This window comes from Argentina anserina, chromosome 4, assembly GCF_933775445.1.
Source record: "Argentina anserina chromosome 4, drPotAnse1.1, whole genome shotgun sequence".
In the NCBI taxonomy this organism is placed as follows: domain Eukaryota; kingdom Viridiplantae; phylum Streptophyta; class Magnoliopsida; order Rosales; family Rosaceae; genus Argentina; species Argentina anserina.
Genome location: NC_065875.1, coordinates 8,963,131 through 8,987,033, shown reverse-complemented (window position 1 = coordinate 8,987,033; position 23,903 = coordinate 8,963,131). Strand labels below are relative to the sequence as shown.

The window sequence follows — 23,903 nt, the reverse complement described above, 5'->3', positions numbered from 1 at the left end:
AACAATGTTCTTCACCAATCTCCACACACAGCTTCAAATCTTGTGTTGAACCTTTTACCTTCCAGATTAGCTTCCACACTCGAGCACACCTTGCCACATGATAACCACTCTTTATAGAATAGGGGCCATGTTTATCAAAGTGCCAAATAAGCTTCTCATCGCAATTTCCAATGTTAAGAGAGGTATACTCCGAATCAAACTGTCATGAGTCGCAGTTATAATCTTACACTTTCAAATGGGGTACTATGCCACTAGAGTAAATGACACCCGTAGGCCGTAGCTATAATTTATATTATTTTTGGAATATGAAAAAGGAAAATAGAATTTTTTTTGATCGATAAAATAGAATTTTCTGAAAAATAATTACGGGGATATACAAACCTGCTTGCTTCACTTTTGTATTGTGGAGAGAGAGAGACAGAGACAAGGACAGGGGGAGAGGGAGAGAGAGAAGAGACGGAGAGCGAGTCTGCTAGGCGGTCATAAGCTTCTCTGCGTTGTTTTTGTTTATATAAAAAGAAAGAAAGAAAGAAAGAAGAAGGACAAGGGCAAGGACAAGTCTGAGCAAACGTAGACGGTAGACTGTTCTCCCTCTGTGCTATTATGCTAGATTGCTGATGAAACAAAAGAAAGAAATATATATCGAAAGGGGTTTCGTGGAAAACTTGTGCTCAAGGGCCCTCCTCCTTCACGTAATCGCTTCCTTTTATCTTTCCTCTTAGCCTAACCCTCCTCCCTCACTTGAAACCCTTCCCATCAAAATCCCTGTGATACTCTGTTTCTCTTGGAGTCGGGGCCTGGAATTGAATGAGGATAAGATCAGATCGAAGTCGTTGCCTTTAGGTACAATTCTGCAGCATTCTTTATTTTCAGTGTTCTGGGTGCATCGTAATCGTTGGTGTTGGGTTGCCCAGAAATCTGTCTTGCTCGGCGGTGGGTTTATCTGGGGTTAAGATCCAAATTGGGGGATTTCAATTGGGTTCAGATAGTTTTGGAAAGGGGTTGAATTGAACTGATTGGTAGTGGCTGGGGTCGCTTGGGGTGGAGATTTGGATAAGATGAGTTCAAGTAGCACCGACGGTTTGGTTCATCAGGGCAAGCTTTTGGTTCATATTGCTGAGAATGGGCACTCATTTGAGATCGATTGTGAAGAAACCACACCTGTAGAGGCAGTCATGCGGTATATCCAATCTGTGACTGACATCAACACCAATGACCAGCTTGTTCTGTGTTTGGATATGAAGCTTGAGCCGCAGCGGCCGCTCTCTGCTTACAAGCTTCCAGCTGATGGCCAGGAAGTGTTTATATTCAATAAAGCGAGGCTGCAAACAAGTTCCAACCCTCCTCCTCTTGAGCAGGTTGATATTCTTGACATTGCCGAACCCCAACCGCCTTCTGCTTCACATGATCGTCATCCTCTGGACGATGCTTCAGATCCTGCTTTGAAAGCCCTGCCGTCCTATGAAAGGGAATTCAGGTGTCATTACCACAAGGGTCATGCCATTTACAGTCGGACCCAAGTGAAATATGAGAATTGTGAAAGGCTTTTGAGGGAGCAAAAGGTTCAACAGAGGGCGGTGGAGGTTGCCAAGGGTAATTTGGATCAATACTATAAGATGATAAACCAAAACTATACAGAGTTCATGAAGCGATATACACAACAAAATCGGGTTCATTCTGATCTTTTGATGAATCTTGGGAGGGATGTAGAAAGACTGAGATCCATCAAGCTTCATCCTGCATTACAAAGTGACAACCGTAAATGCTTATCGGATTTTGTAAAGGAAGAGAACCTGAGGAAAGTGGGTGAGAACTGTACCAGTTCCCACAAACAGTTTGAGAATAAGGTTTCACAGTTCAAGCAGATGTTTGGTGAGGTGAAGCGAAAAGTTGAGGAATTGTTTCCTAACACAGTATCTTTGCCTAGTAGGAATTTGGAATTGACAATTAAGGAGCACCAACGATATATCAACGAGCAGAAGAGTATAATGCAGTCATTAAGGTTAGTTTGCTTTCAATTATTGCCAAATGTTGTCTATTTTAGTTGTCTGCTTGCGTTCAATTTCATTTTTTGAATTGTTGGGAGATCCATAAATTTTTTCAAGCCTTTATTGTGTTTGATTTCTAATTGTTTCTAGGAAATTACAGATTCAAGTTTATGTCTTACGCTACATAGGTCATGTTCATAACTTTAATGAGGTGATTCCAGACTTGGTTTGGAATTTCACATATGAGGCTTAATTGTTTGTAATGCTTGCAGACACCGACTTTGTTTTTATATACTAGGATTTTCTGGTTTGTTTGTCATGTTCTGTTGCCTGCAAGATGTGCACTGCTCTTTCATTTGTAGGCAGACATGCAAGTTAATCCTGTTATTTTTGTTTCATCTGCATTTGTTTGTCAGATGATGTGGATCCTTAGTTAAAGAACCAGACTGAAGTGTCCTTTTTTTGTTGATGGAACTTAATAATGAAAATAAGTTGTAGGAACAGAGAAATTTATTGGAGTTCCGCTATATAAATTGCTGGAAGCCTGATTTGGGGTGTGTGATGTAAGGAAGATAAAAAGAAAAGGAGGGAGGGTAGGAAATATACAAATCCAACTTTACGAGCATTTGTGGGTTTTGTAATCAGAAGGCTGGGTTTTCATCTGAAGTTAAACTACAAAACAGTTGCTGTCAATTCTGATGTTGCATGTAATGAGGTGTCAAAATATAGAATCTTGTACAAAAAGAACTGTTAAAGAGAAGATATGGCTTTTCTGTTCACATTTTTAAATCTCAAGGCTCACGCTATTTCAGATCGACAAAAGCAATATTATGAATGGAAGATAGTACTCTTCTCTGAATTATTATATATACGAGTAATGTTGATGATGGTACTTCTTAAAGCTTCGTCATTTTAGAAGATCGAATACAGCCATCTGTTAGTTTAACTTTTATTTTTTGGTGTTTATAAATTCTTATCCTTCACTTGTTTTTCTAGAAAAATTTCATTATATGTTTTTATATTCATGAGACAAATACATCAACCTCAAGAGAGGGATAATAGATTGTCATAATATTTACTGTTGTGACTCGTGGAGCCTGAACAGAATAAATCCAGAACATATGCCTCCAACTACAGAATGTATTTGGAACAAAGCTAAAAACTACTTTTGCTGGGTTGACATGATAGTTTGGTTAACATTTTGTTCTATTGACAACTGAAGTTAATACATTAATTTCTGACTCGTACGATTTTTCAAATGTCGTTAATGTGGTTTTTATCGTTAATCATCTATGCAGCAAAGATGTGAATACTGTCAAGAAACTTGTGGATGATTGCTTGTCTTCACAATTGTCTTCCTCACTTCGTCCTCATGATGCGGTTTCAGCCTTGGGCCCTATGTATGATGTTCATGACAAAAATCACCTGCCGAGGATGCAGGCTTGTGATAGTGCAATTTCCAAGCTACTTGACTTTTGCAAGGATAAAAAGAATGAAATGAACATGTTTCTTCATAATTATATGCAAAAGATAACATATGTCTCTTATATTATCAAAGATGCGAAGTTACAGTTTCCTGTTTTTCGAGAGGCAATGGTGCGCCAGGATGACTTGTTTTTTGAAATTAAGTTGGTTCGCGGGATTGGCCCAGCATATAGAGCCTGTTTAGCAGAAATAGTAAGAAGAAAAGCTTCCCTAAAGCTCTACATGGGCATGGCTGGACAGTTAGCTGAGAGGCTTGCAACAAAGAGGGAGGCTGAGGTCAGAAGACGTGAGGAGTTTCTGAAAGGTCATAGTTCATACATACCCAGGGATGTATTAGCATCCATGGGTCTATATGACACCCCCAATCAGTGTGATGTCAATATAGCTCCTTTTGATACTGGTTTGCTTGATGTTGACATTTCAGACCTCAACCGCTATGCACCTGAGTACTTGGTAGGACTGTCTTCTAAGGGTTCTTTAAGAGGTTCTTGTTCTGTGTCTAATGAGAGCAGTCACTCACCAGAGGCTGAGGACCTTACATTGGATAACCTTGAGAAATGCGACTCTGAGGAACTACTTGAAGGCTGTGAATTGGTAGAGATTGCTGGAACTAGTAAGATGGAAGTTGAAAATGCAAAGTTGAAAGCTGAACTGGCTTCTGCAATAGCTGTGATTTGTTCGTTCTGGCCTGACGTAGATCTTGAATCTTTGGATGATAGTAAAGTGGATAATTTATTGAAGGATGCTGCAGAGAAAACAGCTGAAGCCTTGCACCTGAAAGATGAATATGGAAAGCATTTGCAATCTATGCTTAGGACGAAGCAGCTGCAGTGTCTTTCGTATGAGAAACGCATTCAGGAATTGGAACAGCGACTATCTGATCAGTATTTGCAAGGTCAGAAGCTTTCAAATGACAAGGGCGCCTCCGATTTTACCCTTTTGTCTGACAAGGTTGATAACTGCAAGCAAGGAGGAGTCGTCCAGATGCCTTTCTTATCTAATACTGAGCACATGGATGAGGTTTCATGCATCTCAAATTCTTTGGATGCGAAATTAGGTATTTTCAATGCACGAACTGATAAAATGCGTTACGGGGCTGATGAAAATATGATGGACTCTTCTACAGTACATAATCATCAAATGGATTCATCAATGCAAGAGCTAAATCGTGAAGAACTGTCACTAAGTGGTAAAGATGGCAAAGAAAAAATGGTTGAGCAACTGGGCATGTCACTGACACACAGTTCTACTGCTGAAAGCATGCCGGAACATCTGAATGCATCTTCTAGCGAAACAGCAGCTGAGCCAGGCTTTGGCACCAAAGCCAGTACTGAGCTGTTGTTAGAATTGGAAACTCTACTGACAAATAAGTCAAATCAGTTGAATGAAACAGAAACCAAGCTTAAAGCTGCTATGGAAGATGTTGCCATGCTTACGAGGGAATTGGACACAAATAGGACACTCCTTGATGAATCTCAGGTATTGTAACCTGTATATCTGACTACTCTTCATTTCTTCGTATGCAGTCTCTGTGTGTGATTCTGTAGTTAGCATATTTGGTTTGTTGTCATGTTTTCTTCCCTTTATTTTGTTGTTACTTTCTTGTGAGTTTGGAGTTTTAAAGATCTTTTGTTATCATTGCTGTTTTGTTTTGATGATATTTCTGGTGTGATTCAGCTACAGTTGAGACTAGATGTACCTGTGTGTCTTTTTTCTTGGTTGTTCTCGTAATAGAGGGCCATAATACAATTCATAAACCCACCAGCTGGTTTTACCTGTCAACATATTATTATATTTTTACTCTGAGATACAAATTAGTGCTTGAAAGTACTTTTTAGCCCCCAAAGAGAATCTTACAATTACTCCGAGTATTTAGGGTGATGAAAGGGTTTTGGGCATAGACATTCATAGTTCCATATAAAAGTATGAGTTAATATAAATAGGTCTTAAAAGATTTTACAACGGAGATGAACAAAGAAGGATGGATGCTTAGGAACATATGAACTCTGTATCTCATCTATCAGATACATACATTCTTCCAGTCAAATTTGGCAGTAGTAATAGCAAATGGCTTCGCACTTTCGTAGAAAATGTGTGAGAGGCTTTATGTACCTTCTCTGAGTGAACTTTGTATCCATTCAATAACTTCATAGTATGAGGTCCTCCTGAAACTCAAAGTTGATAGAAACACAATAGTAGCCGACTTGGCAGTGGGGTATACAATGGGTGTTTTGTAATTTGGTTCCTCAATTTGTCTTCTTGATTGGTGTGATCACGAAATTCATCTATTCAATGAATGGATGATGATTGCCCTAGTGTCTGGTTTAATTATTGATGCTTTTTTAAATCACTTCCACACCATACATTTCACAACTTCTGTGTTATAGTTCAGTCTGGATGATATCCATTATATTCTGATTCTGTATTAATTGTGTACTTACCAGATGAATTGTGCTCACTTGGAGAACTGTTTGCACGAAGCAAGAGAGGAAGCTCAAACCCATCTTTGTGCGGCTGATCGTAGGGCCTCAGAGTACAGTGCACTGCGAGCATCTGCTGTGAAAATGCGTGGCCTTTTTGAAAGGCTCCGGAGCTGTGTTAATGCCCAGGGAATGACTAGTTTTGTCGACTCTTTGCGCGGTTTAGCACAATCTCTGGGAAAGTAAGTTTCATATGCACAGTTTCATCTCTCTTTGACAAACTCTATCACTATTGGTAATGCTTTATTCGACACATATCCTCCAACATCTCTTTGCCTTCTGCAAGTTTTTCAAGTTAGTTGACATTTCCATAAACTGAACCGGAATAAAAAGAATACAGTATATATACTTTTTTATTTCAAATGAATAATCTTTATACCTTCTGTTCATGAATGTATATTGACAATGGAGGTGGTGTTTTTGTCGTTGTATGTTATCAGCTCTATTAATGACAATGAAGATGACGGCACTCTTGAGTTTCGGAAGTGTATCCGAGTCCTCGCAGATAGAGTTAGTTTCTTGTCAAGGCACCGTGAGGAGCTGCTTGACAAGTATCCGAAGGTCGAAGCTGCAAATGAACAACTTAGAAAAGAACTGGAAGAGAAGAAGGATATGGTCAAAACTTTGTACACAAAGCATCAAATTGAAAAGCAGGTAACTTGTTATTGTGATTGGAGCTATGTAGCACGGACACGGACACGAGTGTCCGTATTGGACACGATTCGATACGTAGACACGGCATATAGAAATTTTTTTGGACACGGACACGTGGTGTACACGTCAATTAAAATTATTTTAATATATATATATATATATATTAAAAAATTAATTTAAAAATTTGAAAATATTTATATGTATATATATTAAAGTGTGCATAAATATAACCAAAACTGAATCTGTTGGAATGGTTGAGGATTTGTTAGATCATTTGGATGACCAAGGTTCGAATCCCACCACAAGTATTATTATTTTTATCATGAGTTTCTCTCCTTATATATATTAAAGTGTGCATAAATATAACAAAAACTGAATCTGTTGGAATGGTTGAGGAGTTGTTGGGTGCCTTGGATGACCAAGGTTCGATTCTCACCATAAGCACTTTCACTTTTATTATGAGTTGGTGCGTGTCCGCGTGTCCAATTCGGACACTCGCGTGTCCGAGCCGTGTCCAAATTGAGTTCGCGTGTCCGAGCGTGTCCGTGTCCGTGTCCGTGTCGGACACGCAATACGGACCCTTGTCTGCGTGTCCGTGCTTCATAGGATTGGAGTAGTTTCTTTAAAGGATTAAATACTTGGGACATCTTATATTTTAGGTGTAAAAACAGTTTTGTCCTTCTATTTTCAAATTTAATCTGTATATACTCTTATTTTTTAACAGTTTTGTCCTTTTTTTAACAGTTTAGTCAATTCCGTTAGTTGACCGTAAAAAAATTCCGTTAAGCCGTTAAAATGCCGAGAATACCCCCAATTTAAATAAGATTTTTTTTTCTTTCTTTTCTCATGCCTTTTTTTATTTCTCTTTTGGTTTTTCTTGGTTTTAAATTTAATTCATCATATGTGCTATCCAATATATATAATTGTAATCAACACAAATTATCAAATTAATTGTAAACAAGAGGAGAATTAATGACAATTGCTTAACATCAAGTTGGAAATAAATAATTTGAAACTATTTTTGCATCAAAGTATGGATATGATAGTAAAAGTCTTTTTTGTCTTAGCATTATTGAAATTAATCAAAATATGTTTGTAGAGCATTATAATATAAAAGAAGTTTATAACTGGATTTGAGTACTGGCACTCACATGTCATTTTAGGCATTATCCAATTGATTATAAGATGTTTACAATTAATTTGATAATTTGTTTTGATTACAATTATATATATTTGATAGCACATATGATGAATGAAATTTAAAAACAAGAAAAACAAAAAGAAAGACCAAAAGAGAAAATAAAAAAGGCATAAGAAAAAAAGAAAAAAATATGATTTGAATTTGGGGTATTCTAGACATTTTAACAGTTTAACGAAATTTTTTAACGGTAAACTAACGGAATGGACAAAACTGTTAAAAAATAAAAATTAAAGGGTATACAGATTAAATTTAAAAGTAGAAGGACAAAACTGTTTTTACACCTAAAGTATAAGGTGTCACAAGTATTTAATCCTTCTTTAAATAATAAGACATTTACAATTTAGAACCCAATTGGTTACATAGAAAAGGATTAGAACTTTGATTTACATATACTATTAACTCACATCTGATCGAGTTTTAGTAGGACTGTTGCATTACTTGCATATATTGTCTTACATGTAAAATACAGATTTGCAAAATCGTTACATCTCCGTACTGGAATACATTAACAAATGGTGTTGTATTATCAATTTTTCTGCAGGCAAACAAGGAGAAGATTTCGTTTGGCCGTTTGGAAGTCCATGAGATAGCTGCATTTGTTCTCAACACCACTCGGCATTACGAAGCAATCAATAGAAATTGCTCTAACTATTATCTCTCTGCTGAATCTGTTTCCTTATTTACCGATCATCTCCCGCGTCAACCTAACTATATTGTTGGACAAATTGTGCATATTGAACGCCAGACTGTGAAGCCGTCAGCTCCTATTTCAATTCGGCTCGAGCATGAGCTAACATCTGACACAGGGACTGACCGGTTGGCCTTGAATTCAGGATCGAACCCATATGGTCTCCCTATTGGCTGTGAATATTTTGTGGTAACAGTAGCCATGTTACCTGACACCATTCATTCTCCACTTCCTTCCTGATCCCTGTTTTAGGCAGATTGACATGATGGAAGAATTTCAATTGTACATATATAAACATTATAACTGTTTTAGATGCATTCCCTTTCCTTTTCGGGGGGAACTTATTATCTCTTTTCTGTACAGCTGTTGATCCCAATAGAATTATCTTTGCTCCTACAATTGCCCTCGTGTATACATTTTCTTTTCTTTTGCAGGGTTTGTGTAATCCTTGTGGACTTGTATGTGTAAATATCACTGATATTCATATGATCGGAACCTGCCTCATCACAATGACAGTGCACCCCATCCCAGGGTATCTAACATACATCCTTCCTTAGATGTGATCTATGTCTTCAATATATGCAGCATCAGTAGTTTAGTACGGTGATAGATATCGTACTATTGTATTGGAAGATTTTTACTGCACCCGGTGCTTTTATATTGGAGCTTTTTTTTTTCTTTGTTCTTCCGATGGATTTTGGAGCTTTGGCGCGAGCAATGCAAAAGTAAAATGTATCTAGGCAGTGCCTATTTTAAGTATTTTTCCCTCTTTTTTTCGTGTAGCATGGATAATTGTGGTCTATTTTCGCATATCTTTCTTAATCAGGGCATCTCCAACTTTTTGTCTAAAACCGAAATTTAAATCCAAATCCAAATTCAAATTTTAGGACACTCAACGTATTGTTATTCATATAGATTTGCATCTCAAACCCATGAAGTCAAAATCGAAACCTACTATATAATCGCAATATGAGTGGAGTCACAGTCACACCTAAAGGTGGTACTCAATATAGGATGAATTTTTGTTTTGTTTTTTTATTTATTTGAGGAAGGGGGTCAAATCTATTTTAAGTTCGCTTGGGTTGCAAAAACTAAGCATATTATATGTTTTGAGTTGGTGGGTTGAAGATGCTCTTAGTATTGTACTTTACCTCGTCAACATAGATAAACAATGAGGAAAAGTGTACTTTAGGCTTAAATTTATGGAAGTAGTAAACTGTGACTCTTCTTGTCATCGACTGTGTTATGAAGAATGGTGAAATAACCCACTGACAAGACTCAAGTTCCTTGCCAGGGATATGTCATGTGTCTTTCTCGTTCGTTTGACCGTATCAGCTTCTCTCATGTCTTCCAGGATGCAAACTTGGCACTTGCAAATTTGCGCCATGCCTTACCTTACCAAATTGTGGCTTGGTTTTATACCTCCCCAAAAGCTTCTCCGGCATTGTATTTGGGTTCTTATAGTTTTGGTGAGGAAACTCTGTAATTGTATTTAGGTTCTTACCAAAGTGCGAGCCCAGCACGCTGTGATTATATGATTTATATCATTTTGTAATTGATCAACTTATGGCCGTTTATCAATCTCAACTGTAAACAAGCTAAATAACTAAAAACTTACATTCATATGGAAATAGTTTACAGAATTTACAAACAGGTGCTTCTCTAAGCTGGTCATACTGGCGTGAAGAAACCAAACATTAGCCATGAAGTAGACTGCATTCTTACAGAGGGAAATCTTGCAGGATTCTTCATCAACACATATTTCAGAATCCTGCTTTTCCAACATACAGTAATGCAAATTTTGGTGACAGACACAATAGTATGAAATAGCCAGCATTATTTACTGTGTACACTGAGATATTTGGAAGGTGCAGAAGAGGAGCCTCTATTCATCTTGCATTATGGTATTTGGAGAAAAAAATGACTATCTACCCTGACTCACAATCTTCAGAAATGTTGAACAGGATTTTTGGAAGTGAGGGAAGAGAAGCGATCCGAGGGAGATGAAATAGTAATTCCCCGAAGGAGTCTTTTCTGGACATGCCCGGTGCCTTCTTTCCCCCAGAAAAATCCTTCACATCCTCTTCAAGAGCCTGCTTATCAGTTCCAGATGTACCAGCAGCAGTGTGCTTAAGCTGAATATCCTTACCACCCTCTGTGCCTTCAACTTCAACCTGCGAATTCTGAAGAGTGGTGGGGTCTTTTTGAAGAAGACAACAAAGAGAATTGACCCTGGACATGAGAGATGTCTCATGACTCTCATCTGCTGCAGTTAATTGAGAGTCACTCAACAGATACTGCGCAATATCCTCGAGAATATCCTGGTATTCCGACTGTTGATCGGCAGAAGGTGGCTTTCCAGCAGTCATTTGTTCTGAAATACAGTTCTCAATGTGGCTCATAAAATCACTCATCGACATTGAAGGATGGATTCCAGGCAATTTTATCTGTTCCCAATTTCTTGGCCCCCTAGAATCAACAACTTCAGAATTTCCATTTCCTTCAATGCCACGAGCATCCATAACTAGCATGATGAAGGTAACAAGTTAGTGACCATCATACAACACATGCATACTTGCTTAACTAAACTTCGCACTTTGCACAACCAAGCAAAACAGTGTAATCGGAGAATAAAAAGGCAAATCTTTTTCACTCACTGCCCTAATCAATTCCAACACAACCTTAAATTGATGCTTCCACAACTTTAAATGCAAGTTTTTCCAGGCCACACACGCGCACGTGCGCACACACAATCCAGTCATAAAGCTATTGCATCCCATACAGACATACAGGGGGCATATCATATAGAAACAAGGCACAATATATAACCTAGCATAAAAATGTACGTTGGCCATATAAAGAGTAATTCTTCACTACATCTAAACAGACAATATGTTTAAGCACACACTGTTTTTAGGATTCACTCCCAGGCTTCACACCCTAGTTTAGGTTTCACACCCAAAACACTATAATTTGGGAATCTCTCCCAGGTTTCTCACCTTAATCCTATCACAGGAAAATTCAGTAAACACTGATAATCTTATTCAATATAGCATATCTCAGCCCATTGGCTTTTACATTTATTTATACTAGGTTATATAACTGACACTAACTAGCTTTTAAGACTCTTTAGGACTCTTGAAATTCAGAAACTGAAACATAAAAGACCTAATAAATAAAAACTTAATACTCCTAAACTGAACAGAAACAAAAAGACACAAGTAAACTCTTGACATAACACTAAACCTAAAAACTCTTTGGATCAGACTTCTTCTCAGCTGCTAATTAAAATCCTGAGATCAATAAATCAACCATAAAGAGAGGTAACGATCAGCTGCTCTAGTTTTTTATCTCTTCCATTCATAAACCTTGAAGGGGTTGGCATGATGTCCTCATCACAATACCCAGCAAGATAATATTAAAGAGATGAGAGTTGCCTCCTTGTCTCGTAGCTAACAATTTTCTGACCTTAGCACACATTTTGTATGGAGTTTAAGAGCCTATCTGGAATATTGTGAGCTAAAAATGATATTACTATACTAAATAGAAACCCAAGAAGCCATCACAATACAACCAAAATCTATTTTCACTATCAAGTGTGTTATAAAAATCTAAAGCTAAACAAAGTGAACAACTTTATGCTTTGGTATTTTTTTTTCGTTCTTTCCTTTCTTTTAAAGAGGATTCAAGGGACCTACCCTCTTACCGTGACTCGAACCTAGGACCTAATCACCTACTTCCTAGGTAATGGTGCTCTTACAACTTGAGCTATCCTAATAACCTAGGACTTAATGCTTTGGTAATTACATTCTTTGAAACATAATTGGAAGGTAATCATTAATCATAGAAACAAAGAATAGGTTCATTATCATACCTGAGCTAGGGGAAGGAGCTTCTCTGGAGCGATGCTCTAATGTCATACCAACTGAATCCTGCTGGTCAGTCTTCAAAGATGATGACCGACTTGCAGATGGTGATGCCAAGTCTTGGAAACCAAAAATGGGGGATCCTTTACTACTTGCCAGTTGATCAAAACCATGGCCCTTGTCTTCACCTTGGTCTTCAAATACAGAAGGCCGCAATTCAAAATAAGGTGAATCCAAAACGGTCTCTGGCTGTTGGCTTAAGAAGCAAAGACGCGAGTCACACTGGATAAGCTTTTCAAAATGCTTGTTTAACAGTTCCTGTGGACATTCCAGAAAATGCTGCCTGTAAAACAAAGTCCCAAAGAATTTGCATTAATATAACAGTATTATCATCTCATAACTTAGTGTATGACTGGAATTTCAAAGATTGAAAAAAAAATGTATCGATCATACAACTTATAAAATTTGGCTCCGTGTCAAACACAAAAAGTTGCGTCACCAGTACATTTAAGATCATCAGGATAGTTTAAATTAAAAGAACATATAACAATTTTCATGGGAGCAGCGGTAGAAATGAACCATAACTTTAAATACATAAAGACTGAAAAAAAAATGGTTCAAACCATTTTAAAACAACTACACTGAAAAAACTAGCTTTGAGATCTTCCCTGAACAGACAAATTGTAACAATAAATTGAAATTACCTGTTTAGGCTTGCTTGCCCATCAGTAAAGTCTGATGTTGCTTGCCATAAAGTATGCTTTCTAGGCTGAGGGTTGGTCTCCCTGAAGAACAGAGGTTGTCTAGCCAACTGCAACACAAAAGGGATTTCCAGGTGACAAACGCAAATCAGTAACAAAATTAATATCATGAGAATCATCACACATATGCAAAAGGCAAATATGAAATCAAGGGCATTACCACAACATTCAAAGTACCAGGTCCATCGTCAGGACAGTTTGCTTTTAAAGCCATGATATCTGACCACTGAATTTCTATTTTGCTCTTGAGCCCTCCTTCAAGGACCTCCCAGACAAGTTTATGCTTAGCAAAATAACACTTTGCCACTAGATCACCCTCATACCTCGATTTGTACTGCCAGGAAACAATGTAATATTAGTGAATTTCACCCCAAGCACACTGCAAATGACTCAGAAACTCTTGAAGATACCTCCCAGCTACCGATCCTTAACATTGAAGCTGGAAAATTTGACGCTTTGAGCTTATCAGTAGACCCCACCGCAGCATTTCCTTTGATCTCCTTCTTAACTGCAGAGTTAAGGTTTTCTCTTTGTACAGCTGCTGTAGAAGGACCACCCTGTGCAAGCTTCATTTGAATAAGTTCTAATAACGATGGACTCTTCCTGAGCCTCAGACCCAAAGGGCTCGGCTCATCAAGGGGATTGTATTGGGAAGTTGGGAAAGCAAGCCCGTTTTCACCTGACCTCTGTGAAAATAAAGGGTAACCGAAAGGAAGCATTTAAATAAATAGCTATACAGAATGTAACTGAGAGACTAGAATAAATATAATCCGAAAAAAAAAGTCTCATTGAGTCGTATGTTCTTAACTACACCGAGAAAGCATAAAAGAAATGCAAGATATTAAATTGCAGGCCTGAGAAACCTTAAGTTCAACAGAAAACCGTTATAACATAAAATCCAATGTTCAGTTGAATAACTACATTCCGAAATCGTTATAGAAACACCAACTGTCATAAGCACAATACAACAAATTAAACTACAAGGCCTATAGTTCAACATCAACCTCGAGTTATGAGATCAGCTAAAACATTGGAAACTTTGACTGGTTTAAGATGCACATTGAACCATACATACTTAAATACAAAATCAAACATGAAAATATCAAACATCGACCAGGTTTATACTTTATATTCCGAATAAAAAAATAAAAAGAAAAACGAAATGGTTAGGATCATAAAAAGTAGTGAATATCTGTCAGAGGTAATTATTGTCAAAGAGATCAAAACACGACGGAGAAACCTCTGGAAAAGAAGGGGAGGGTTTGGAGCGCTTGTTGAGGGGACCGTGCTCCTCCTCTAAGGTGTCTTCTTCGATCTCCGATTTCACCTGCACCTTATCCTTACACGGCGTCGTTTGGCGGAGATCGCCCGAATTCATCAATTCCACCATGAATTCAATACAAAGAAACAAAGAAATCAAACAAGCCGGCTGGAAACAGAGAGCTGTATTCGATTGAGTTTCTCAAAACCCTAACGACGGAAAATCTTTGGAAGCGCTGTTAATTAGAGGGAGGAGAAAGGGAAGAAGAAGGGCGACCACGTGGAAATCTCGCACGTGCTTTATTGTACTCGTGGGGTTGATATGACGAAACTACCCATCTGAAAGTTGTTTTGGCCGGCTTGTATGGTTTGTTACCAAAATGGTTATTTCGGTAAGTGAAATTAAACGTGCGCTGGCAGACACGTATGAAACGAATGGATATATGGTGCGGCGGCCTCATTTATCATTTTGGGAAAATTTAACTAAACAATCCTTAAATTATTGTTTATTCTAAACTTTAATACCTCATTTTTAAAAACTATTATATTAGTACCTTAAGTCTCTAGCTCAATTCTAGTTCCTTCCTTCAATTAACACTGTCATTGACTTCATTTTCCATCAATTTTCAGGGATAGTTTCGTCCCTTCATTTCTACCGTTGCTTTTGAAACATTTGAATGTGTATGATAAATCTTTTGAGCATTTTATTGTAACAATATGGTTGTTGGTTGAAAGATATCTGCATTATGAATTATATGCAGATTTATTTTGTAATTATGAATTTTAACTTTTTTGTAATAATTGTGGTAAATAAAGTATGTTTCTTTATTTTGTTATGAAAAGAGATGTACTAATTTTTTTTATGGATTTTCTTGTGGTAATTTGACTATGTGGCAATTCTTGGAGACAAAACCAGATTTGGGAGTTCACCAGTCACAAAATTGGAGGGAAATGAAATGACAAAATTATCCCCAAAAATTGGCAAAAAATGAAGCTACTACCGGTATTAACTAACGGAATAAACTAAAATTGAGTTGAGATACAAACTTAATGTACGTTAGCAACCTAAAAGGTAAGGCAAAATTGGAATTCAAAGGAGCCTTAGATTCGTAAGCAAAGTCCATTAATTTTACAAGTCAATACATGAATATGAAAGGTGGAAGGAAAACGTATAAACTTTGATAATGGAAGGTGAACATTCTTTCCAATTCTAATTATACTTTGATTCCCTTCTCAAAAAAAAAATATATATATATATATTATACTGTAATTCCGGAAAAAAAAAACAATTTGAGAGGCAATATAGCTATAATAGGTTTGAACCAATTGAATGAATTTTACTTTTGAAAAATAGAGTTTTATCGATTTTATTAGACTATGACATTTTAAGGAAATTTTTAGTTACATGTAAAAATAATTTGGAAATTTAACTAACAAAGAGGTCTAAGTGCCGTTTTTTGATATATGAATAGAAGCTCTATATTTCAATTCGAAGAAGATGGTATCTACCAAGGTTCAAAATTTTTCTGATATATCTGATATATTCTCTAATATCTCATTTTTTCAAATTACCGATATATCTTAGAGCATCTGCCACCATAAGGTTTAATTGGTAAGGTATATGAGATATAAGTTTCCACCGTAAGGTATACTGTTAGGTTAATATTAACCCAATAATTGTTACCTAATTCTTATTCTTTTGCTACATCATTTTATGTATTTATCTACTTCTTATTACATTTCCTAATCATGCTAGGAACATGTACAAAAGATCAGAAACATGTCAATATGGTGATTATAGCACAAATTCCAAACTCGGGTGAAGGTTGAATGGAGCAAACGTGGAGATTTCACAAGAATATAAAAGTCAATGCCAGAAAATGATGATCAAACTCTGGCGATGGGAAGATGGTTATTGGAAATGGTGGTGGCTGAAGTCAACAAATCAATGGAGCATTGGTGAATCATAAATTGTGGATTTAAATTTAAATTCAAATTCAAAAATAGAAAAAGACAAATAAATGAGACCATTTCAAAAACAATATACACTATTTGTGCTTCCACCTTTGTCCACCACCTCTAACCATTCATCCTCTTACATATCCTCTCTTCATTTGTGACCATAAGGCCTTCAAATACCCTCATTCTCCCCAAAAATGGGCTGCCCCCTTTACCACACTAAAAAACTCTATCAAAACTTCATATTTTCCATAGTTTTAACAAAGTTTTCTTAGACCTAGATCATAGATATCAAGTTGTGTAGAGAGAAATGTTAAGTGTCTTTCACCAAAAACCAAAGATCATTTACACCTTTGATCAATCACAAACTTGTTTCATAGATTTTGGTTGGAGTAAAGAGTAATGATAGTGTGAGGATTTTACCAAAACCATACCCACTTCACTCTCTTCATCCTCTACTCATAGTCATCCTCAACCCTTGTTCTTTGTTCCTAAATTGTGTGGATAAAGTATGGTGTTTATGTAGTTCTTTCTTTGCTAGAACCCTATGTAATTCAATAATAAATTTAAAAAATTTCGCAACAGGAACAATATTTTTTCCAATATCCCTAATATATCTAATATTTTTATTTAAAAATAATAATATATATATGTCGATATCGTTATTTTAAACTTCGTTCTCTACAAAAATGTTTGATTAGAATAATCGAACTACCAAACGAAAAGGTGAAAAACTGTCCACAGTCCTCCGAAATGTGTAACCTGCTAACATTTATAGAGTGCGCATTAGTTTCTATGGACCCGCGTCGTCCTCAGCTGTAAAAACTAAAAACACAAGGCAAAAATGATTCAAGTCCTCGAATTACAAAGCTCCAACTCTATCCACAACTCTTATCGGAAAACGAAGACAGACACTAACAATGGCTTCTGCTACGATGCCCATGACTGTCTCTTTTGGTCTGAGATTCTCCCCATTGTGCTCTTCCCGTGTTGGTCAAGCCCCCGTCCAACTCGCTCGACTCAACCGTACCAACTCGCTGAGACTCAGTTCCTCACACACCATTTCTGGGTTCGGCTCGCTTCTTCCCCTCAGGCTCTGCACCATCACTTCCACCCCTCTTAGGCTTCGCTCTCTCACCATTGTAGCTCATAAAGGCTACAAAATGAAGACCCACAAGGTAATTCTCTCAATATTTGCTTTGTGGGCTTGCTGTGAAATCCTTAATAATATTGAAGAATGAGGAAGATAGGTATTGTAATTTTGAGTTGGTTTGGCATTATTGTATCTGGGTTGGATAGAGGAGTGCTTAACCCATGAGTTGTGTGGAATTTGAGTTTCTATTACCCTAAATACGTATCATTCATTCCTCACTAAAAGCTTGAGTTGTTAATTTACATTTATATCGTATTAAAAAATCGTAAAATTTTGAAATTCATTGTTACAGTTGCTACTTCTTACGATTTTTATGATTTCAGACCAAATTCCTCTAATTTCGATATCATTTTGAATTGCTGTTTATAGGCTTCATCAAAGCGGTTCAGGGTGACAGGTAGAGGGAAAATAGTTCGGAGGAGAGCCCGAAAGCAGCATTTACTAGTGAAAAAGAATGCCAAGAGGAGAAACCGGCTTTCCAAAATGGTGTGTTTCTTGAACGTTGTTCCAATTTTAACTGCATGAACTGGTCGAGTGTCAAAACTCCAAAGGGAGTTCTTATCTGGGTCTTAGAGCATTTTAGGCACTAACAGATGCTTGTGAATTTAGGTTCCAACTCAAGTTATGTAGAATATGAGCTACCTAGTTTGAGAATATAGTCTGGATATGGTCGTCCTAGGAGAATTACTGATCAAACTTCGGATAGAAGAGGTTGGTATATGAATTTATTTCCTGAGAGTATTGTGAATGCTATTTTCCCTTTGCGATCTGAACTAAGTCGGAGAGGTGAGGTTTACGTGAGAACTTGACAGAGAAAGAATTTGTTTTCTTCAGTGTTGTTCTTGAGGTTCAATTAGCCGGTGAGACATTAAGGCTTTTTGATGCAGCACAGTAGCTGCTTAGGAACCTAGATCACAAGCTCTAAGAACTGTAGGTTAAGCACACACTAATTTTAGGATTCACTCCCAGGCTTCACACCTTAGTATAGGCTTCACACCCGAAACACTATAATTTGGGAATCTCTCTCAGGTTTCTCACCTTAATCCTATCACAGGAAAATTCAGTAAACACTGATATTCTTATTCAACATAGCATATCTCAGCCCATTGGCTTTTACAATTATTTATACTAGGTTCTATAACTGACACTAACTAGCTTTTAAGACTCTTTAGGACTCTTGAAATTCAGAAACTGAAACATAAAAGACCTAATAAATAAAAACTTAATACTCATAAACTGAACAGAAACAAAAAGACACAAGTAAACTCTTGAAATAACACTAAGCCTAAAAACTCTTTGGATCAGACTTATTTTCAGCTGCTAATTAAAATCCTGATCAATAAATCAACCATAAAGAGAGGTACTGATCAGCTGCTCTAGTTTTTTTATCTCTTCCATTCATAAACCTTGAAGGGGTTGGCATGATGTCCTCATCACTTTTTCTGTGTCTCGTTAGGATATTATCTTTTCCCTATTAGCAAGACAAATAGTTTCTAAGGCCTTAGGAGAACCTATTGTAGGCAAATTAACTTATTTCGTCCTGGTAATGAATGATTTTGAATTGCTATCTGCTTGCTCCAGGTGCACAAAACTCACTGTGTACTTATCTTCAGTTGCCTTTTTTAGGTTACTAAATCTGGTGCGTTGAAAGGAAGAATTAAACAAAAAGGATTCTAAAGAAAAAGATCTTTTAGAAATAAAATCTCTCTAAAGGGCATTGATGATTTTATACCTCAATTTCTGTTAGATTTTGTACGGCTATTTGCTTTCTAATGTTACTTTGGTCTTTTGATACATGCAGCATGCAGTCAGTCGAAGTGATTATGACAATGTGATTGGAGCCTTGCCATATCTTAAAGTAAATAGGAAGGCAGAATAGAGATGATATTTGAACTTGTTGCAAAAGGCATTTGGGATCTGTAAACCTGTAATTTTCTTCTTTGTAGAAGTTCTCGGTTGTTCTATAATTTATCTCTTTTGTAATGAATGGACAGTGGTTCGTTTTACCTGCAATGGGATTTTTTTGTAGGTTTTACTGTCCAGTACCTCCTTCCTTCACAAGATGCTAGAACTTGAGGTGGAGTAGATTCGAGACAAAACTGTTATGATACAGTTTTTGTTTTCTTCATTCCATAGCAGCTATTGAACTTTACATTATTACCTTCTTTAAAAATACAGTTGTTGTTTACTTCATTCAATAGCAGCTATTGAACTTTATTACCTTCTTTAAAAATAGGACTTGTTCGATATCATAATCTAGGTTATGCGAACACAGCTCACATCTTCCTTGGTTCAATTGTTTTTGTATTGTTGGATCAGAAAACTTGGTTTTATTGGTTTAGTGAAGCATCGTTTAACATCTCACCTCTAGTTGTGAAGGATTGTTTAACCATATGCACTTAACATGTGATTTGGTAAATAAGCAGGTATTATGATTACAAAACTACCAGTAACTACCACTATATAAGCAAATTACAATCGGGAGGCTGCGCTTCCATTTCCATGCAGTAGTCACTTGCTAACGGAGTTGGTTCATTTCATTTTTTTTTATTAGAGTTTCTATTCATATCTCAAAACAGCATTTATGGCACCGAGTATTTTCTTCTCGGCAACAGTGGCCACAAGCTCGCATGTCGTGGGGCTTGCTCCGCTAGAGCTCCAGCGGCAAAGTCCGCAGAACCTCGTGGACGACAAATGCGTCATGGATAACACCCAGTTTCCCTAAAAAGAGTCCCAGCTTTGATCTCTGAAACTCCATCTTCATAAACAAAACCCTTTGGTTATATTTCCTCCAAACTTGGCTCCTCTACTGGTGACAAGCTGTGCTAATAAACTAATGCCCTCCAGGTTGAGGTTGGTTGTTCTCTTTTATATTTTCATGTAATTTTGATTTTGGGCGTGAAAAGGTTGGTCGTGCCAAATTAATTTTATATAGAGCCCTGATCGTCAATTCCAATGACAAGCAAAACATGCTTCTAGATTACACCGAAATTATTTATCATAAACAAATAGCGACTAACATGATCACACAACCACCGTACACAAAGGTGAATATAGCAGAGCTTTCATATAATAACATGAAGTTACAGACTGCATAAGTAATCTCAGTACCTCCATCCCTATAATGACCATATGCTACAGGCCAGGTAAGGTGAATGGAGCAAAAAGAGCCCGAACAGTTCAGTTCCATATCGAAGATGAACTGTTAATTGGAAAAAAAAAATATCATGTATGACAGTTTCGGAAGCATAACAACTCTAGATCACATTGGCGCAGTAATCACTCACCTGATAGGGTTCTTCACAACATACTCAACGTACAAATTGTAAATGTACTTCAAAGACTCATAGATCGCCAGTCTTAGGATGAGTAATCAATATAATCTGCACAATAGTGTATGAACCATTAAGCAGTGCAAGATAACCACTCAACAGAACTAAAAACAATCCGCAACCTAAATTACATAATTCAAGCACAAGCACACACACTCCCAGCTAACCAAAAACAACAGAAAATTACCCGAAATTCGAAACGAAACCATCCGAAAAAAAAAAACCTATCAAACTGGATCAAAAAACCAATAGAGAATCGAACTGAAGCGAACCTTTATACCAGAGGGGCTCTCCATGAAGCTAAGCTTGTAAGTATTGGTCCGAAAGCTATGAAACGAGCAACCTTGACCGGTCAATTGAGGCACTCCTAGGTTCCCTTTCTCTACACTTCACCAAATTTTCACAATCAGGAAAAAAAGAAGTTGAAAGATAAAATTGGAAGCAGAAGATGAGGTGATCGGAAGTGACGTACGCCGTGGGGTCCATCTTGGCGGTTAGGGATTTAAGGGAGAAAGAGCAAGCCGAACATGAGCTTGCGATCTTTTTGAGCGTTAAGAGGACTTTCTTAAGTTGCACACAAAATTACAAGATAAGTAGTTACATTACATGTATGAAGACTCATATACACATCTTCAGCTAACTCTCTATGAAGAAATACATTCTTAACATCAAAATGTCAAAATGACCAATTTAAACTAGCAACAAACGAAAAGAGAACTTGGATAATGTTATAATTTTTTAAACTAGAGCAAAAGTTTCATCATAATCAATATCATATGTATGAGTAAACTCATTCGCAACAAGACGTGCTTTTATACCGGTTTATTGATACATCTTCATTATACTTCACAATGAACACCCAATGATACCTTTCAGTTTTCTTGCCATGTGGTAGAGGCACAAGTTCTCATGTATCATTTTTCTGCAATGTCTCCATCTCTTCTTCCATTGCTTTCCTCAACTTTAGATCCTCAAATGCATCATGCACTTTATTAGGTACTGCTACAATATATATTTGATTCATAAAGATTCATATGACTTTGATAATCTCTTAGTGGACATATATAGAGACTTTCTTAGTTTGCACACAAAATTACAACGACATGTAGTTACATACCCTGGAGGAAGGCTCATATACAAACCATGCATGAGGTGACTGTTTGAGACATATAGAGACTCATATACACATCTTCAGCTAACTTTTCATGAAGAAATACATTCTTGACATCAAAATGTCGAAATGACCAATTCAAACTAGCAACAAACGAAAGGAGAATTCGGATAATGTTCATCTTTTAAACTAGAGCAAAAGTTTCATCATAATCAATATCATATATCTGAGTAAACCCATTCGCAACAAGACGTGCTTTATACCAGCTTATTGACCCATATGCATTATACTTCACAATGAACACCCAACGATACCCTTAAGCTTTCCTGCCATCTGGTGGAAGCACAAGTTCTCATGTATCATTTTTCTGCAATGCCTCCATCTCTTCTTGTATTGCTTTCCTCCACTTTGGATCCTCAAATGCATCATGCACTTTATTAGGTACTGCTACAATAGATATTTGATTAATAAAAGATTCATATGACTTTGTTAATCTCTTAGTGGACACATAGTTGGCTATTGTATATTTTTTTGGCTTATAAATTTGGTTCATATCTTTTGGGGGGTTGACGTTTAGTATACCTGTTTGGTAATACATATTGCCCACTATTAGACTCACTGCTAGTACCAGTAGATTAACATACCTCATATGAGTGATTTTCTGCACCAAGAAGTTGTTGGTCAGGGGTATGAGTGATGGCAGGAGGGGCAGATATACTCTCAACCATTGGTTCTCCTTTTGGATACTAAGTGTCTGATGCTTCTACCTCTGATATATCCATTCTGATTGCTTCCATATCCAACAAACACACACTTGATTTCCCAGGGATCCAACTTTGACTTTCTCTAGCTTTTAGGGACATGAACAAAAACCACACAACCAAAAACACGTGCAGATATATTGTGAAAAGAGGGAATAGAGACATGAGATGCAAGAACCTGAAGATGAACTTTTCCCTGAAGGACACTAAAAGGAAGACAATTGATAAGATGAGTTGAAGCTGCTACAACATCACCCCATAGATACTTAGGCTTATAAGCACTAAAAAGAATGGAACGAGCCATATCAAGGAGATGACAACTTTTCCTTTTGAACACCCCATTTTTCTATGGTGTTCGTGGACATGTGGTTTGGTGAATAATCCCATAATCTTTGAAGAATTGTTGAAAAACATGATTGACATACTCCCCCCCCAATTATCAGAACGAAGAATCCTAATGATAGTTTATATTGTGTTTGGACATGAGGATGAAAAACTTGAAAATAAGGGAAAACCTCATCTCTGGTTCGAAGGAGAACAACCCATGACGACCTAGTGAAATCATTAATAAAAGACACATAATACCTCATACCCGCGATTGTATGCTCTTTGAAAGTTTCCAAACATCAGAATGAATTAATTCAAAAGGGGTATGACTCTTAGAAAAACTTGGAGAATAGGTAGAACAATGACTCTTAGCAAGGACATATGTTTCACAATGCAAAGAGGACTCATCCACACCAATAAACAGAGAAGGCATGTCTTTTGTTTTATAACACAAAAAGATGAATGCCCCAATTGGCAATGCCACAACCAAATTTCACTTAACTAATTAGAACTTGCAGTCAAGGCAGTATGCGATTGTGCCCCTGGTTTAGCTCCTACATATGTCTAATCCAGGTGAAACAATTTGCTCTTTAAAACCCCCCAATCGAGTATCTCCTTGGTGAGAAGATCCTGAAAAAATCATATACATGGGAAAAAAGGTTATAGAGCATCGAGACTCAATATTCAATTGGAGAACTACTAATAAGTGATATGATAAGTCAGGTACATATAGAATATTATGGAGTTCTAAAATATGAGTGATATGAACTGACCCTCTCCCTAGCACAGGAAAAGCCTCACCATTAGCATTAGTGACATATGACACTGGTGGAGCAGACAACTCAATAATAAAGTAAGATTTATCATAAGTTATATA

General features: G+C 37.0%; 3 protein-coding genes and 1 pseudogene across 3 annotated transcripts; 2 read left to right on the top strand and 2 right to left on the bottom strand.

Moving 5' to 3' along the window:
• The first annotated feature begins 566 nt into the window (after window positions 1-566).
• LOC126791817 (autophagy-related protein 11) lies at window positions 567-8,889 on the top strand. Its single transcript, XM_050518305.1, has 5 exons — window positions 567-2,002; window positions 3,287-4,952; window positions 5,918-6,135; window positions 6,394-6,607; window positions 8,350-8,889. The coding sequence occupies exons 1-5, from the start codon at window positions 1,059-1,061 to the stop codon at window positions 8,734-8,736; spliced, it is 3,429 nt and encodes a 1,142-aa protein (XP_050374262.1). The 5' UTR covers window positions 567-1,058; the 3' UTR covers window positions 8,737-8,889.
• A 1,208-nt stretch (window positions 8,890-10,097) lies between these two features.
• On the bottom strand, window positions 10,098-14,599 carry LOC126791821 (uncharacterized). The gene is made up of 6 exons (XM_050518311.1): window positions 14,364-14,599; window positions 13,534-13,809; window positions 13,284-13,457; window positions 13,067-13,173; window positions 12,371-12,705; window positions 10,098-11,020 (listed from the first exon to the last, which is right to left on the bottom strand). Exons 1-6 carry the CDS (start codon window positions 14,511-14,513, stop codon window positions 10,425-10,427), a joined length of 1,638 nt encoding a protein of 545 aa, XP_050374268.1. The 5' UTR covers window positions 14,514-14,599; the 3' UTR covers window positions 10,098-10,424.
• Window positions 14,600-17,190: 2,591 nt separating this feature from the next.
• Window positions 17,191-19,535, top strand: LOC126791841 (50S ribosomal protein L35, chloroplastic). The gene is made up of 3 exons (XM_050518337.1): window positions 17,191-17,520; window positions 17,865-17,981; window positions 19,297-19,535. Exons 1-3 carry the CDS (start codon window positions 17,263-17,265, stop codon window positions 19,372-19,374), a joined length of 453 nt encoding a protein of 150 aa, XP_050374294.1. The 5' UTR covers window positions 17,191-17,262; the 3' UTR covers window positions 19,375-19,535.
• A 1,140-nt stretch (window positions 19,536-20,675) lies between these two features.
• LOC126792138 (uncharacterized) lies at window positions 20,676-21,715 on the bottom strand (annotated as a pseudogene).
• Window positions 21,716-23,903: the final 2,188 nt, after the last annotated feature.